At 48.4% G+C, this 14043-nt stretch overlaps 1 protein-coding gene across 1 annotated transcript in view; it reads right to left on the bottom strand.

Moving 5' to 3' along the window:
* Positions 1-14043, bottom strand: part of NUP210 (nucleoporin 210) — a 47721-nt gene that overhangs the window by 20067 nt on the left and 13611 nt on the right. The window contains exons 11-20 of the mRNA XM_063411484.1: positions 12981-13118; positions 10161-10316; positions 7903-8101; positions 7163-7308; positions 6053-6274; positions 4692-4865; positions 3537-3729; positions 3161-3267; positions 1439-1543; positions 1211-1312 (exon numbers count right to left, since the gene is read on the bottom strand). Of these exons, the coding sequence (XP_063267554.1) occupies positions 1211-1312; positions 1439-1543; positions 3161-3267; positions 3537-3729; positions 4692-4865; positions 6053-6274; positions 7163-7308; positions 7903-8101; positions 10161-10316; positions 12981-13118 (1542 nt within the window). The remainder of the gene's footprint in view (positions 1-1210; positions 1313-1438; positions 1544-3160; positions 3268-3536; positions 3730-4691; positions 4866-6052; positions 6275-7162; positions 7309-7902; positions 8102-10160; positions 10317-12980; positions 13119-14043) is intronic.

Here is a 14043-nt window from a genome sequence, read left to right as displayed (position 1 = left end):
TCCTGCTGCTTCCATGGAAAACCAGGGCTGCACTGGGGTTTAACCCAAACACAGCACACAGGCTAACAAACCTCCCAAATGTGTGTGGGGTTGCGTTTTTAAAAATATGTTAGAAGTGGAGTTTTCTCTCGGTTAATCTGACAGGCAGTTAAATCTCTTCCTACACTTCACAAAGCCTGTCTTGCTGTCACTGCTCCACTCCTCAATTCCAGATGAGAGCACTGAACTTATCTCGTGTACATCAGTTAAACCCATCAGGGAGACCTGACTAAAACACTATTAAGAGTTTGAACAATGTGTTACATACAAAAAACTCCTCATCTCCTCTACTTTTTTCTCACCTCTGTGCCTGGTTGGAAAAAATATTCCCACCTCACACTTACAACAGGTACAGACAATCAAAATGTTTCACAAAATCTTTTGATATTCTAATTTCCACCCGAGTTATCATTATTTCACAACTTTATCAGCATTACTTCTCAAAAGACAAATCTGCAAATTATACATTCATAAAAACCACTCTTTAGAGCAACCTGTTTCATTTGCAGTTCTTGCCTAATGAAAGCAGCAATGCAAATACACAATTTTATTGTTCTTCACTGCAGAATGCATTTCATATCCTGGGCCTGGTGAAGTCAAGCACACCTGCCCTTTAGTGGCAGCTTCTAGTGGAAATGTGCATTAGAACTTCATACAGAGATCAGAATAAACTCTTTAATAGATATGCATGCACAAAATCAGGACTGTGATTAAAGAACACCCTGAAACTGCACTAGAGGATAGAAGAATTTGAAGCTTTCAGGAGTACTGGCCTACAGCAAATACTCCAATATTACTCTGGAAACCAATTATTCTTATATGTAGCTTGTGAATAATTCTGCCACATTATTCTTCATGGTGTGTTTGTGAAATCAGGAACACTTTACTGCAAAGTTTTAATGGGTGAAGTACTTGGAGCTGGCTTTTATCTTATACAGAGAACACAAGTGCATCTCAGCTGTAATGAAACAATTTCCTGTAACTGAGACTACACCTGAAAGTGCCAGTGCAAAGAACTCCTGCCTGAAACACGACTGTGACAGGCAAACACATCCAAAATGCAGCTACTGCCTCTCTATCCACACCTGCTGAAGGTGCCCAGGAGTGCTGAAGCTGCAGAACAATAACCTGGTTGCCAAAAAGTTGTAAAATCACAAAATACAGCACTCACCAAAGCAACTCCTTGAGTCTCCTCATGTGTCACTCTTACAATATTTGGCACACTGGTGTTAATGAAAAAATATCCAGAACCTTGCTGGATGAGAAGTTCTGCCTGCAAAACCAGAAAAGCATCCAGAATTAAGCCTGTCTCTTTCCAGTAAAGCTGTCTCCCCACACACTTCTGTCATGTGTGATGTTTTGCCCCCTGCAGCTGGAGAGCAGCAGAGCAACTCCTCACCTGGACGTCAGGGTGGTTGTAGATGGAGGCTGCAGCAGGGCTCACCTTCACATCTTCCACGAGCATCAGTTCAATGGTGGCAGGCCCTGGGAGCACAGCTTCATGCTGCAAGGAACAAGGCCAGCAGTTACAGCAGCCAGGCAGAGCCCTGCCAGTGCCCTGTGTGTCAGGGAGGGGTTTAAAGCAGGAACCCAAAGTTACCAAGCAGGCAGAGCCCTGCCAGTGCCCTGTGTGTCAGGGAGGGGTTTAAAGCAGGAACCCAAAGTTACCAAGCAGGCAGAGCCCTGCCAGTGCCCTGTGTGTGTGCAGGGAGGTGTTTAAAGCAGGAACCCAAAGTTACAGCAGCCAGGCAGAGCCCTGCCAGTGCCCTGTGTGTGTCAGGGAAGGGTTTAAAGCAGGAACCCAAAGCTTAGAGCACAGGCAGAGCCCTGCCAGTGCCCTGTGTGTCAGGGAGGGGTTTAAAGCAGGTACCCAAAGTTACAGCAAACAGGCAGAGCCCTGCCAGTGCCCTGTGTGTGCAGGGAGGGGTTTAAAGCAGGAACCCAAAGCTCAGAGCACAGGCAGAGCCCTGCCAGTGCCCTGTGTGTGTGCAGGGAGGGGTTTAAAGCAGGAACTCAAATTTACCAACCAGGCAGAGCCCTGCCAGTGCCCTGTGTGTGCAGGGAGGTATTTAAAGCAGGAACCCAAATTTACCAACCAGGCAGAGCCCTGCCAGTGCCCTGTGTGTCAGGGAGGGGTTTAAAGCAGGTACCAAAGCTCAGAGCACAGGCTGGGGCTGTGAGATGCCCACAGGATCCAGGTGGCTCAGTCAATCCTCCTGCACAGGGATGGGCATCCCCAGGGCTAACCTGCCCTGCACCCCTGGCCAAGGCAGAGCACAAGGCTCTGCAGGATCAGTGAATGATGTCTGACAAGCACTGGGTATCAGCTCTGAGCCACGGCCTGAGTTCATACACAATGGGAAGGCAAACACACAAAGTTTTCTACCTCTAACTCATCTTTTCATGATTCTTCTTAGCAGGCCACCAAGAGAAAGTCTTCCTTAAATGTAAGTACATGAACACTGGACCAGATGCAGGTTTAATCACTCACTCATAACAACATTACACCTGCCCTCTTTGTTCAACATCACTACCTTTTGCTGGTTTTCTTCCCTAGGCTGAATATCTACAAACTAAATATTTCAGGGAGTGGCTAATGACTTGTAAAATGAGAGCCTGGGCTTATGGCTGGCACTGTATAACAGAGGAGTCTCTCAGGAAAAAAAAAGGGAGCATTAGTCAGAGCCCAGACTAACATATGGTCCATATGAGGAATCAGTCAGCTTTTGCTTTGCTCATGCAGAACTTTCCCACCCAGCACTGCAGGGGCAATAATCCATTTGGTTTCCCCATTGACAGCTGCATGAAGCACATGGCTGCTTAGAGAAGGACAAGCAGCAGAGATTCACCAATTCATTAAAAACCAACTAAAAACTTCTCTGTAATGCCCTTGCCCAGATGATTAAAAACTCCCAAGGACTTGAATAGATCTGATATGCACAGCAGCACCTAGTGCAGAAGCAGGAAAAGCCATGAACCAGCACAAAACCACTGCTGCATGAGCCAGGCTCCACCATGGAGGTGCCTCACTTGCACAGTGCTGTGTGTGGAGGAAATCAATCCATCCCAGGAGCACTGGGCACTAGCACAGGGAGTGGCAAATCCCCCCAGGTGCTGTTACCGGAATCTGGGCTCTGGCTGCCTTCAGGTGGGGCTGCTGGAATCCAGTGGCAGTGGCAGAGATGGCAGCAGTTCCAAACTCATGGTCAACCACCACAGTCTGTAAGCCTAGAATGCAACAAAGATGAAAAACACACTTAGCTCCTCTAGGATCGCTCCCATCAGACAAGAACTTTCTCTCTCAGACAGGTTCTAGACACTGGGCTTGGTTCCTTTCTTCTCCTCTCTTTAACAGTACACACTAAAAAATGCACATTGATGTTAAAATGAGGTATGACTGCAGATTACAGTAATTTCTTTAATCAATCTCAGACATTACCAAACAGATTTAATCCTGACCTTCACACAATGAAATGCTCATTTCAACCCACTCATACCGTGCATTTTCTTCTGGCCATTCCCCTCTTCCTTCAGAGTCGGCTCCATGGGCAGCTCGGGCTCAACACGAGCAATGGCCTTGTTTGTGGATTCCCACACAACACTAAGAGAGCTGAAGTTGTCAAATTTCCTGCCTTGCTGGTCATAGGCAGCCAAGTCCAGTATTGGACTGCGGTAATTGGAAACAGGAACCTGCAAAAGAAGGAATATTTTGAACTGAACAGGTACAGGAGGATTTTTAATCATTAAAGAAAACGTGTGCTGAGTTCCACAAGGTTTGTTACAACACCAATAGTAAGGAATGTTCATTAAAGTGAGCCATCAGTGCAAGGCACTAAGCTGTGCTCCAGGAGCCCTGAGATTGTCTCAGCTGGTCAGAGCGTGGTGTTGGATACACCAGGTGGGTTCAAGCCCTGTATGGGCCATTTAGAGCTGGACTCCATCGTCCTTGTGGCTCCCTTCCAACCCAGAGCATTCTGTGAACCTCTGAACTCCAAGGGGCTTCTCCTGGAGCAGGGGTTTGGGGGTTTTTATCCAGTGAATTACCTTAAAACAAAACCCCAAACCAACAACAGCAAAACTGAACCACAGCTCAACGAAATTGCTTTTAGAATTCAAACAAACGATGACAAACACTGCTGTTTGTTAAAGCTCAAATGTCTGCTGTTGTTCTGGTGAAGTGCATTAGCAACAGCAGTGCACCAAGGCAGGCTGACACATAATGGAGCCAAAAAAGCAGGTGAGCTCTGAGGTGGCTAATAATACACAAAAATCTCCTTCTCCTCTTGTTATTACATAGAAGCTCTTTAAAATGATTCATCAACTGCATTTTTAGAAAAGGAGGATGACTTTTACATTTGCCTGGGCATATTAACACAACAAAATGTGGTTTACTCAGCAGCCAACACGTGACAACACTCATTAGGAATAAAAACAGAATGGCAAAGTTCTTTATGCCTGATAATCTACACAACTCCATTGTCCATTTACTGCAGGACCCCCAGGCCTGCTCTGTGCAGGAGCTCCCAAGGGCACCAGTGTGGCCACAGCTGCAGTTACTGCTCCTCCTCTTGCAGCAGCTCAGATATTTTATTTCACACTGATTTTCCAGCTGTAAACCTTCCCCTTCTCCTCCTGTCACTTCCCAGGCTCACCACTTGCTTGTTCTGCTGGAGCAAAGGGCAGGAGAGATCAAGCTGAGGGCTGCCATAAACAGGAATCAGAGTCAGCCAGGAAGGGACAGCACAGACAAACTTCACCACAGCAGGCTCCACCACTGGGAAAGGGTTGGTGACTGTGGGGCTGTTCCCAACTGTTAAGGTGATAACCTGGAAACAGCAAACAAGGGAAGAGTTGAGTTCAGGCATGCTGCATTTCCACAGGTCTCAGTTACACTGTGGTATCAGAATGAAATGGAAAAATACAATTCTTGGGGATTTACACATTATTAAGACATAGGAAGATGTAAAAGGGGGAGAATGTTTCAAGAACAGTTCTTTATCACTATAAAAGGATTGTTCCTGGGAACTCTTCCTAGTGTTCATGTTCATTACTATCAAACTTGATTCAAACAACAAACCTCTTGTAACTGAACAAGGAAACAGCAGGTGCTCTTGCAGAGTGAGAATAGAAGAGCCCAAAGGCAATATTTACAGTCACTTCAGTGTGTTTAAAAACATCTCAGCTTTTCTTTTGCATTCCTTTTTTAGCCTTCAGCAAAATGAATTGGATATAAAGCCAGAGAAGGCTGAGGCAGCTCTGGTCACCTGCCTCACCCCCTCCTGCACTGGTGCTGGGCAGGGCCACGCAGGTGGGATGAGCTGGGGACAGCCAGCCCTGCACAGACCTGGCCTGCTCCCCTTAAATCTGCACTTACAGAAACAGCTCCACTTTGCAAAGAGTCCACTGAGGAAATCAGGAGAACTTGACAGCCCAACCAAAATGCTTGGGCCTTGCAGAATTGCAGGAGGAAAACATTATATCAAAGCTAAAAGCTTCATGGGCTGGGGAGGCTGAATAAAGCAGGAGAAGTCACTTCTGTGTGTTGGAGAGAATAAAAGAAGGTGGAGAATGAGCACAGCCACGCTCACCAAGGCTGCACAGAGAGCAGAGCAGTCAATTCCTGTGGGTGCCATTTGTTAGAATAAACAGAATTACCCTGGAAGGTAACACAGTTAAGAGGAGCAGGTCAGACACACCAGTCAGCTGCTCAGTGACCCTCTGCTCTGATCCTGCTCATGCAAACTGAACCTGCACTCATCAGGATGTTCAATGCATCCCACGACTTGGGTTTATACTGCAATAAACCCACCATAAACTGCTTTTTAACATAATGTTGTGAAATGCTCCCTCTCAAACCTGCATCACAACGCACAAACAATGCACTTACCCAAGTTCTTTACTGGCTCATTATAAAAACATCTTGCTGCAGAACAGGCATATGGCACCATCAATCTGTCTGGAGGCAGCTCTCAGTGCCTGAGGGAGGGCAGCACCGAGCCCTTCTGGCACCTACCTGCTCTCCCAGGCTCCTGCACAGCACCCTGACCCAGTGCTGGTTGCTGCTTCGAGGTGTGGGAGGCTCCAGTAAAGACAGGGCAATGCTTTCTGCATCCTCAGCAGCCACGTTCCTGAAGAACCTGGAGGGTTCCTGGACCCACGGCCTCGGTCCTCCTTCAAACAACATATCCTTGGAGGAACCCAAAGTCACCAAAGCGACAGATGGCGGATCAATGGCCTGCAATCAATAATTTATTAATTAAAAATGAATCATCTATTTACACGGTTTGGTTGTGCTCTGCAAAGTAAACTTCCTTCTGAATGAACAGCTGTACTGGTTCCTTGGACAAGGCTGTGATTTCTCCCATGCAGTGGTTTGTCAGCACACTTAGAGAAAAACAGAGCTGCATCAAAATCCACAAGGATTCTGTCCAGCTGGATTAGGTTCAAAGGAAGCCATGGATCCAAAGAGAAGTTTTAGCTGCATTCTAATCACATCTCTCTCAAGAAGAATTACAGCAAAAGGGAGATCCTTAATATATTCTTCTGAGCACAGAGAGATAGTATTCTGCTACACTTTTAAAGAAGCATTTAAAATGAACGAAATAATGTCAGATTGTACTTCCACTTGACAGTGCTCTCTCCAGAACAGCTCTGTGTATGTAATTATTCTCCTACACAAGTTTTACTTCAAACCTCTCTAACAAATTCTGCACTGACGTGCATCCCTGGGACAGCCTGTGCTGTTCACCACCACAGCAATTAACCTGACATTTAGCACACAAAAACCATTTCCAGTTTGTGTTTCACAACATCATATTACAGCATTATAGCCCCAGATTTGTAGGATTTGCACTAGCATTTCCTCCGTACTGGGGGAAAGCTGCAGCCCAATGCTCAGCCTGCAGTCAGTGCTGGGGGAGGTACCACAGCAGCCTCTTCTGTATTTCCATCTGCTGGCCCCGCACTCAGCCTTGTGCTGGTTTTCCTCACTGAACCAGCCAGCTGTGGAATGTAAACCCCCCTCAGCTGGGTTTTTCAGCCCTGTTCCTTACCTCACCTCTCCCTGCCATGCCAGGGTGTGTCAGGGCTGCCCCAGGAGCAGGAGCAGGGGAAGCAGACTCACCCTCAGCGGGACGTAGGCGGCGATGGCGATGCTGGCGCTGAGGCGCACGGCCCCGTGGCTGTACACCACCACCAGCCTGGTGTGCCCCTGCAACTCAGCCTTCACTCTCACTCCGCTGCAAAAATCAGCAGTTGGCTTAAGTCTTCCTGTCAGACAAATTAAAAACACACAAGAGCTTATTTGGAAAGAAATGGCCAGGCATGTTCATCAAATTCAACATGGCTGTTTGAAGGGAGCCTACCAGAAAGAGGGAGAGAACTTTGTACAAGGACATGTAGGGACAGGACAAGGGGGGATGGCTTCAAACTGAAAAAGGAAAGGTTTGGATGGGATACTGGGAAAGAATTCCTGGCAGGGATGGTGGTAGGACCCTGGCACAGGGTGCCCAGAGCAGCTGTGGCTGCCCCTGGATCCCTGGCAGTGCCCAAGGCCAGGCTGGACAGGGCTGGGAGCAGCCTGGGACAGTGGGAGGTGTCCCTGCCATGGCAGGGGGTGGGACTGGGTGGGCTTTAAGGTCTCTCCAACCCAAACCATTCTGCATAAAAATGCAAATATAAAAATTGTAAATAAAAAATAAAAAGCACCTCTAAATAAAACTACTTGGGTGCCCTCCCTTCTGAAGTTTGGCACCTCTGTGGGGATACTGCACAGAGCCATGGACCCGTGATTTAAGGGAGAGGTGTGACTTGGTGACACCTGTCACCAGCCTCACCTCCCAGCCAGGGAGGGGGTCACAGCACCTTCAAGGGGGCTGAACACGGCAGGGTTCTCCAGCTCCACGGCGAGCTCCAGGTGTGAGCAGTCACTCAGGGGCACCAGCTCCGCCCCGTCCGCGCCGCTCTGGCCACTGATCCTCAGGGGCAGCTCCAGCACCTGCCCCACGTGCGCCTCCACCTGGCACGGAGCGAACTCCAGGGCGCTGGGCTGGCTGATGAACACCTGCCCGAGGGAAGGGACAGGGACAGCTGTGTGCCACCGCTCCGTGCCACAGCCCTGTGCCACTGCCCTGTGCCACAGCTCTATGCCACTGCCCTGTGCCACTGCCCTGTGCCACAGCTCTGTGCCACTGCCCTGTGCCACCGCTCCGTGCCACAGCTCTGTGCCACTGCCCTGTGCCACCGCTCCGTGCCACAGCCCTGTGCCACTGCCCTGTGCCACAGCTCTATGCCACTGCCCTGTGCCACTGCCCTGTGCCACAGCTCTGTGCCACTGCCCTGTGCCACCGCTCCGTGCCACAGCTCTGTGCCACTGCCCTGTGCCACCGCTCTGTGCCACAGCCCTGTGCCACTGCTCTGTGCCACTGCCCTGTGCCACCGCTCTGTGCCACAGCCCTGTGCCACTGCTCTGTGCCACTGCCCTGTGCCACCGCTCTGTGCCACAGCCCTGTGCCACTGCTCTGTGCCACTGCTCTGTGCCACCGCTCTGTGCCACTGCCCTGTGCCACAGCCCTGTGCCACCGCTCTGTGCCACCGCTCTGTGCCACCGCCCTGTGCCACCGCCCTGTGCCACCGCTCTGTGCCACTGCCCTGTGCCAGTGCCTGTGCCACTGCCCTGTGCCACAGCTCTGTGCCACCGCTCCGTGCCACAGCTCTGTGCCACTGCCCTGTGCCACCGCTCTGTGCCACTGCCCTGTGCCACTGCCCTGTGCCACTGCCCTGTGCCACCGCCCTGTGCCACTGCCCTGTGCCACTGCCCTGTGCCACTGCCCTGTGCCACTGCCCTGTGCCACCGCCCTGTGCCACTGCTCCGTGCCACCGCCCTGTGCCACCGCTCCGCTCCCACACCAGCCCAGCCTTCCTCTTACTGCTGCTCCTGGCATTCTCTCTCCTGCTTCACCGACTTGGAAGGGTGGACTAAGCTGTGTGCTCTCTCCAGCTGGGAGAGGTTTAGTGTCTATGAAAGAACCCACTCACACTGACCACAGATTTCATAACAATCACGGTGATCAAAGCTTTTATTTGCAGTATCTTAGGTGCTTAATCTTCTGCAACTGGCTTCAGGATACCAAACCATATGGCACAGAGTTAAAACTGTGATCTGTGTGGATTAACTACTCCTAAAACTACTACTGCTAAAAACTTGTCCACTGAGGTCAGTAAACAGACCTCTGAAGAGCTGTTCCACAAAGAGAGCAGCTCCTAACACAGGAACAAAGGCATTCAAAAATAACCTATTCAGATTGTGCAACACACTGCTCTGAAAGCTCACATGGACAGAAGGTTTCTGTCTTCAGGCTTTGACTTGTGTTTGAGGATAAGAAGTTTTAGCTGAAAAAAAATCTTCATTCCTGTGGCTGGTAACTGTTGCACTGCTGAAATGCAGCATCCTGGGTTGCTCAGAGAATTATTTCAGAGAGAGTGTGTAAGCCAAGTTCTGAACAGATTTTAATTCATGTCACAGCCCTCCCTTTGGGGCCACCAGGTGAACTGTTGCTGCATTCTCCTCACTCCACACTACACACTGATCATCATGACCTAAGAACAGGGGATGGTCTGCACAGACACCACAAAATCCCTCTTGGGAGCTATGTTCTTCACTGCCATTTTCTCCTAATTTTCCTAAAATATTGTCTTTTCTTGCCCAGCTTAGGTATCTTGAATTAGTCTGCAGCACTGTACTCACTTCAGTTACTTCTCCAGACAGAAATGTCTTTGCACACCCTGATAACAACTGTCACCCTTTGATATCAAGGGAGAACACCCACCTATCACCCTAGAGAATGAATTTTTAGTTTGGTTTCTCTGCTTACATGGCCAGGAGTCAATTACCATTTGCTTCTTGCACTCAAAACTTCCAACAAGGAAAAAAAAAATCAGGGAGGAGCAATAATGGGAGTGAAGTTGATGCACTGGACAGTGTTGGAATCCCTAAAGCACAAACTGAAACTAATCACTTAACCTGCCACAGGGCAGGAAGGGGAATGCCTGTGGCACTCTCAGCTCCTTTGCTGTTCCAAAAGCCATACTGAAGAACAATCAGTGAAAAATAAACCTCTCACCCTCATTTCTCCATAATGCAGCGGATTCCGCACGTCAAATGCCTGAATAATGCTGACCCCAGCATCACTGCCCGTGCTCATCACTCCTTTGACTGTCACTGTGGCCACTGCCTGGCTGGAGGAGGACCAGCTGAAGTTGCCACTTCCACCCTGAGCCTGGAATACAGAGGGAAAAATCTGTCAAACGTTTTATCAAGTACGTGGTTCTCACATTTCACAGCTTTGGATATCTTGCCTTTGGATATCCTGCATGAAAACCAGGAATGCACTGAGAATGGGACATACAAATAAAATAACACCTCACAACTTAATAAGCAAGATGAAATAGAGATGACAAGATTGCTACCCTTCATTCATTTTAATTTCAGCTTCTTTTTCACTCCAAAATAAATGTCAAAAGTTCCATCAGAGTAAAACATGGGTAAACATTGGAGCAATTTTTAATGTATATTGTTTTCATTTCTTTAAAATCCTCAGCATTTCCTTTGCCCTATTTCATAATTAAAAATGAACAAGATGATAAATCTTGTCTAGAGGGCCAGTGTGGAAAACAAACAAATCTAAATTATGCAGGAGCTTAGCTAGTGATTTTTACCAGGAAAAGAGAATAAAAAGAAAACGAAGAGGAGGGTCATTTCCCTTCTTCCTTCCTCTGAGCACGTGCACACCCTGATTACAGAAGGACACAGACAAATGAATGAGTGGGGAGTGGTGTGTTACAGGAGATGCACAGGGTGTGCTGAGAAAGGCTACAAGAATGAAAGAGCTCAGCATATTTGTAAAGGTATTTCTGTTGAAACAAGGAGATGAGCAGAAAACACAAACCAGAAATACCCAACTCTCAGTAACTGCATGAAGCCTCACGTCCTTGCCATAAACCCCAGACACCTCACTGCATTTTCCCTCTCTGGCAGTGGGTCTGCACCGAGGAGAGGAAGGGTAAAGCAGCCTCCCCTGCAGCCTGACCATTCCCCAGCCTGGCAGGGACTCACACTGCTCCCTGGGAGTGCTGCCCTCCCCAGGAAGCCCCAGGAGCTCAGCCTGGCACTGCACCTCCCGTGTGGGGACTGAGGGAAGGCAAGAGAAACCACCTCATTAGCAAAAATATGGGCAAAGCAACCCCCAACACACCAGACAGCTGACAAAGGGAAACCTGCCAGGCATTCTGATACCATCTGGAGGGAGTTACTCCAGCTATAAACAGAATTTGGCTAGATCCAAAAATCCCTTTCAATTTGTTTTCAGAAAAACTTTATTCACCCATTTGAAACAGCCTGAGTGAAGCTATGGAGTGGGAGGCAAACCCTGATGGAGAGGCAGGAGCAGCTGAGCTCTGTGTGTGCTGCTGACAACCACTGGTATTGTGGGATGCAGAGACCAGAAGAAAGGTCTGAGTTTCAGCAAAATTTAAATCTTGGGAGAAAAAAGTTTCTATGCTTTTATTGAAAAACATGAGAGTGAAGTAAGAATAGCGACACAATTATTGCAGTACCATGAAGGAATGTTCTCTAGTGAGATACTTCATTATATATGCAAGATAAGGTGAGGTAAGAATAGAACTGAGAGAGGTAGGAAACAAAACCACATTTCCTTTCCCTTTCTGGGAAAACTCCAGCAGAATTATGATGAAGTACTGAAAATGCAGATTTGTACTAAGAATTTTTACCACACTCTGCTGGTGTGGTCGGGAATAGCATGAAGTAAACCAACACACAAGCAGAGATGCAGGGTTTAACTCAAGGAGTTACCTTTAGATTGACACTGGAGAATGCAATTTAATCCCAGCGAGACTGACTCTCTCCATGGAGGCACTGGATCAGTAAGGCTGGAAAAAACCTCTGGGATTATCGAGTCCCCCACTGAACCACATCCTCAGGTGCCACACCCCCACGATTTTTGAGCACTTCCAGGGATTGGGACTCCACCACGGCCCTGGGCAGGCTGTGCCAGTGCTTGACAATTCTTTCTGTGAAGAATTTTGTCTAATATCCAATCTCCTCCTGTCCCTTATTACCTGGGGGAAGAGCCTGGCACCAAGTGCCTGCTGCCTATTTGGATATTGTTTATTTAAGACAGATCCAAACCTGAGCACTACTTTATGCCAAAAGGGAGAGGCAGGACCTGTGCATTTAACACTCAGTGCAGGGTCAGAGTATCACTGGCCTAGGATAGGAGTCTGGGCTGAGAAAACACAACTTTCTGTTCCTGACTTAGACTGGAAATACTGGGTACTGGAACACAACCATTTGCTTCATGAAGCATAAGGAACAACTGACAGCTTGGGAGCAAAGGCACACCTAAAAACCATGGAAAGATCCCTTCTGTAAATGAGCTGTGGCCTTTGCCTCCCTGGAACTCTGTATTAGGAGCACGAGGTGTGTGGCCAGTGAAGAATACTGATGTCCAAGGCTGGCAGAAAGCTGCTAATTAATCCTGCCGTGCCCTTTTTGCAGTCACTTCACACTCCCATTCCTGTTTCTGATCCTTGCCAGCAAAGGGCAGCCTCTAATGATTGCTGTGGAGCTTTGGATACAGGATGCTTCCTGGAATTCCAAACCACCCCAGGCACAGGCGAGTGGTGCACGCATGAGGGAGAGAGGAAGGGAAGACAGGAGGCAGCAATCAGTGAAGGTTTCATGTTTGTTGGTTTCTTGGTGCTTTTCTTAAACTGTATATTAATTCCTGTAACAAACATCCCATGTAGTTTCTCCAAATTGCATTTTGGATGCCACCGTGCCTGCAGTATCCAAACCCAACCCCACCTCAGGGTGCCAGGCCTCAGTGTGCCACCCCCTGCCCCTGGGTACTCCTCTGGCATACCTGGATGGGGTACTGGTAGACTCCTGCTTTTGGCTGCCAAGGAAACATCAGAATGCTGGGTAAAAGAAATATTGGAACATAGATCTCCACGTCCTGCTGGTTTTGCACTGGAACTGGTAAAGTATGAACACCTCCATCCTGCAAAGTGCAAAGGCACAGTGTTATAAATGGCACCACAGAGCTCCCAGAGTTCATGTTTAGTCCTTAGGTACACTTGAAAACATCTCAGAGAGCAAGGAAAACTATTCAGGATCATTTATGAACAGAGTTCCTTGTGAGCAAACAGCTCCTGGCAGCAAAGTGTGCCACTGTATTAGAGGAGTGCTATTGCTATGGAGATCCAGGTGCCCACGTTAATTAAAAAGGCAAACAGCAAGAAGAAATACACTCCTTCACTCTCCTGTTTTGAGACCTCATTTGGAGAACCAATCTGGAGGCCCCACACCTGTATTTTCTCTTTGCTCATCCCACTGTGTACAAAATTCAGCCTGAAAGAGGCATTGCTGAGCCCTCCCAAACGCTGGCCTTCACAGCTCTGCTGTCACTGCAGAGCACAACCTCTGGCACTGCTGCTGCACTCCTGAGGGACAAACAGCTCCCAGGGGTGCCTCTGCACTGAAGAGAACATCTCTGGCACAGAGAATGACCGTGGCTTATCACATTCAGGGAGCTACTAAACCCTGCTCAAGGAACCACTGAAATGATTTCATAGCAAATGGGTTGAAGTGTTGAATTTCCAAGCAAAGAAGCCACTCACTTCCACACCACGTGCCCTAGTTAGCCACACATTCAGCAGCCTGCCCAACCAGCAGAAAGTTAATGGATATTAATTTGGAGAAATGTGCAGGCTGATACATTTGGCAGATTGTCATTCCAAGTTTAAGGTCACTTACCCACTGATAGCAAACTTCCCCAATGTAACTGACTGCAGAACAAGGCCAGGGTATGAGAGTGCTGCTCCTACCACAATAAAGTGTAAAATTCCCTCAGCCTGTGAGAGGCCCCTTGCCCAGCACAAGGATCTGCCACGAGAAAAGAAATCAGTGCTGTGCACCACTGCCTG

Source organism: Prinia subflava, chromosome 14 (genome assembly GCF_021018805.1).
Source record: "Prinia subflava isolate CZ2003 ecotype Zambia chromosome 14, Cam_Psub_1.2, whole genome shotgun sequence".
NCBI classification, from domain to species: Eukaryota; Metazoa; Chordata; class Aves; order Passeriformes; family Cisticolidae; genus Prinia; species Prinia subflava.
This window is presented reverse-complemented; position numbering and strand designations above follow the sequence as displayed.